The sequence below is a fragment of the Nicotiana tomentosiformis genome, chromosome 9 (assembly GCF_000390325.3).
Source record: "Nicotiana tomentosiformis chromosome 9, ASM39032v3, whole genome shotgun sequence".
Classification (NCBI taxonomy): Eukaryota; Viridiplantae; Streptophyta; class Magnoliopsida; order Solanales; family Solanaceae; genus Nicotiana; species Nicotiana tomentosiformis.
This window is the reverse complement of record NC_090820.1, coordinates 88,058,567-88,062,293: the sequence shown is the minus strand read 5'-3', so window position 1 is coordinate 88,062,293 and position 3,727 is coordinate 88,058,567. Positions and strand designations below refer to the sequence as shown.

General features: G+C 45.6%; 1 protein-coding gene across 1 annotated transcript; it reads right to left on the bottom strand.

Moving 5' to 3' along the window:
* Window positions 1–1,454: 1,454 nt before the first annotated feature.
* On the bottom strand, window positions 1,455–2,153 carry LOC138899156 (uncharacterized). The gene is made up of 2 exons (XM_070185278.1): window positions 2,097–2,153; window positions 1,455–1,853 (listed from the first exon to the last, which is right to left on the bottom strand). Exons 1-2 carry the CDS (start codon window positions 2,151–2,153, stop codon window positions 1,455–1,457), a joined length of 456 nt encoding a protein of 151 aa, XP_070041379.1.
* Between the last annotated feature and the right edge of the window lie 1,574 nt (window positions 2,154–3,727).

Below are 3,727 nucleotides of genomic sequence, written 5' to 3'. Positions count from 1 at the left end.
GGAATGTGGAACACTTAAAGTGGTACTACTACTAAGGTACAAACACAATTTCTTTTGAAATTTGTTATGCTTTGGACTAACTCATGCAGGTATTGCCCGAGTATAAATTTGATAATTTGGTCTGAAAGCACGTGTTGTGCTCTATTTCCCTTGGACCGGTTTTTCCTGAAGTGGGTTTTACGGAATGGTTTTTAACGAGGAAACAGTAAAATGTGCTACCTTAGTTTTGATCACCGACCTGAGGCCAGAATTCCTGACCAGCTGTACTAGACCGATAGTATTCGAGCCCTAATGAGCTTAGTCTTAAATACTGGGGAGACATTACGCCCTAAGTTAGGATCCTTAGAAGGCATTTTTATTTGATATTAAAATCCTAGACTTGAGTATTAGAATTCATTGTAAGGGTAAAACGGTCAAATGAACTGTACCCGTGTAGCTCATTCTTTCCATGTCAGAAAGCTTCTGCGCCTTCGATCATGTACTCTACATGTAAAGTTATGAAGGAAATTTTCCCTCTATATTTCATCACTTCGCATTCGCACCCTCGATATATTCGTTGAGTTATTTAGAACAAATAATGGATCCAAAATCCTAGAGTCCATGGGCCTCCCCGAGTCGGGGATTGTTGTCTGATAATAAGATCGGACAACTTGGACTATCGAATCCCGGAGGCACCAAGCCTATTAGGCAAGGGCCAATAATGAAAGGCTACGGCCAACGAAAAATGGCTCGGAGACGTCCAAGTCTGTACTTAGAAAGTAAGGTCCTTACATAAGATTTAAACCTATTAAAAACGGTCACCCTCGGCAAAACACCATCGTTTCTGATTGAAACATCCACGTATCTTAAAGTCTTCATTTTTTATCAGATATTTCGAAGCCCTTACTCAGAGTTGTTATCGAAACCATGCCTCATTCGAGCTTTGAGGGAACGAGAACTCTAAATTATGTCCAATTTTATGCTAAGGAATTAATGACATTCTTCAAATAAAAGGTTGCAAACGTATGCTGAAAAATACAATACACAGTATAGCTGAAGGAAATTTTTTATATATATATTCCAAAAATATTTACAAAGGCATGGTAAAACGGCCTCAAAATAAACAAAAACAAATGTACAAAAGAAAATAAAAAATAAATTAAGGCATCTTCGCCTAGTCTTCACCAGAGCCTGATTCACTGTCGGAACCCTTGGGCTCATATATCTCTTTAGTCTCGGCCTCGAGCCTCTTCAATATCAGCCGATAGATCAAACCCCCGGGCGTGAATCTCATCAAGGGTCTCCCTCCGGGATAGCCATTTTATATATTCATCCATTGTTATTAAGCAGGCCTCGGCTATTTCCATGCCGTTCTTATATTGGGCCAGCATATCCTGGACCTCGGAGGAATCGGTCAAATCTGCCTCTAACTTAGACTTCAATGCGGTATACTCCCGGCCGAGGTCGTTTCGTTTTTAAACGGATGAACCCAGTTGTTCTCGGAGCTCATCATTCAGCCGAGACCACTTGTCGGCCTTATCCTTCATCATCCTAAGCTGGTCCTTGATTGATGCCAACTCCTCTTTGGCAGCCTCCTTTTCCGAGGCCAGAAGGTCTATCCTGTTCCTCAACATCTCAGCCGAAGCTTTGAGCTCGTTCATCTCGGCCCAGAGCTGGTTGATTAGGTCTATCTTCTCTTGGAACTGCGAGGTTGCAGTGTTAGCTACTACGCTTAACCTCTCCTTATTGATCTCAAATATCCTTACCTTCTCGACCAGTATGGCATGCTCCAATTTCACCGACGAGTCCTCCTTTTGAGCTTTTTCCAGCTCAGCTTGGAGAATGGGGAGGTCTTTGAGGGCCTCCTCTTTGCTCTCTCAGAGCTTTGTACATGTCCTTTCTATCGGATCTGCTTATTGAGCTTGAACTTGAGTTGGCTCACTTCCATCCGAGACCGATAGAAGCTTTCATGATGGAGCACCAAGGCATGAAAAACAAATTGATGATAACATGAAGATACACTAAGGTTAAAAGAGATACACGAAGGACACAAAGAAAGAGAAGCATACCCGGTTTAGCGCATGTTGTGCATCATTTAAGAGGCTCGGTGCACTAACCTCGTTCATCTTTTCCCGGTCCTCTTCCATCACCAAGAAGCGAAGATATATGGCCATGCCAACCGGTCCAGACAGCACCCGTGTATCCGCCGGGATCGTAAACACGACCGTTCTTTTGCGGTCGGGATCCATTCTCGGATCGGGGAACTGCTTCACTGGCTTCGAGCTCGAGCTCCCACCCTCCCCCAATTCTGACGACACATCTTTTTTCGGGATCTCCAGGTGACCGAACCCGGAGTAGTACTCAATGCACCGATGTCCACGCCCTCAAAGAACAGGTTAAGGGCCTCATTTACGGCACGTGACGTCTCGTTTAATTTCTATTTGATGGCCTGAGCCTGGTCAAATAAAGACAATTTGTGTGAGATGGCGACTCTGTGATGTCTATGACACCGGTGGCTTCTCTCAGGAGTAGCTTCCCGGGAGGCCGTAGCCACTGGTTTTCCTTTGGTCTCCCGAGCCAAAGGGTGTTCTACCTCTCAGTCACTTTCCCCTGATGCTGCCCGCTCTTCTTCATCGACGGCCGGCCCATAGGCGACGAACTTCAAGTCATCATCTTCAGGGTAGTCCCTGAGCCGGTGAAGGGAATAGGGGTCCGGATACTCTTCTTGTTACTCTTACGGACCCGGACCGCTACCCTCTTCTTCTTGGACTCGGTGTCCACGTCCGGGGAACACAAAGACTTCCTATTTCTTCTCTTTTTCTCCTGTTTCTTTGCACCGGCCTCAGGTTGTCACGAAACAGAGGGTTTATCAGGGGTGGATGAAGCCTCGTTCTCGTCCACTGCTTAGAGCTTAGTGGTTTTGGGAAAACCTAAGAAAGGAAGGGAAGGACTTAGTAAAAATGACAGTTGAATATAAAAGGAAAACTTGATCGAGGGGAGAACACTCACAATAGGAATGGGCCTCCCACTTTCCCTTCGAGAGTTTGTGCCATTCGCGCTTTAAATACGATAGCTGTTTGCAGATCCCCTCGACCCACTATTTGAAGCGGGGAACTGCATTAGGGACTCAAGCAACCGTTGCACAATGGTAGAACCAGGCAATGAGAAAGAAGAACAAAAATACCAAAAGGAATTTTAAATACTCAAAAAGTAGAAGAACTTACGGGCTAGGTTCCATTTTTCAGGAAACGGTGGGAACTTGGGGGGAATGAGATCCTAGATTTTCACCCGAACGAATCTCCCCCGCCAGCCTCGATCCCTACCTTCATCAATGCTCGGGAATAGAGCTTTCTTTGCCCGACGAATGAACTTGATTAATTCCCCTCGGAAGATTAGGGGATTGTAGAGACGAAGAAGATGGCCGATGGTAAATCGGGTGCCTCAATGTTATTGACAAAGTGGCGGAGGAGGATCACGATCCTCGAAAAGGACGGGTGAATCTGCCCGAGGCAGACCTTGTACCTTTTGCAAAAATCGAGGACTATGGTATCCACTGGGCCAACTATAAATGGGTATGTATAAATACTTAGATACCCCTCCACATGTGTGGTGATGTTCTCGTCAGTACAAGGGACAACCACTTCTTTACCCTCCCACTTTCAGTCTTCCCGAACCGTAGGGTGCATATCCTCGGTGATGGAGCATATGTACCTCCACACCTCCTCACCTCGATCCCCTTGTCTGGAAG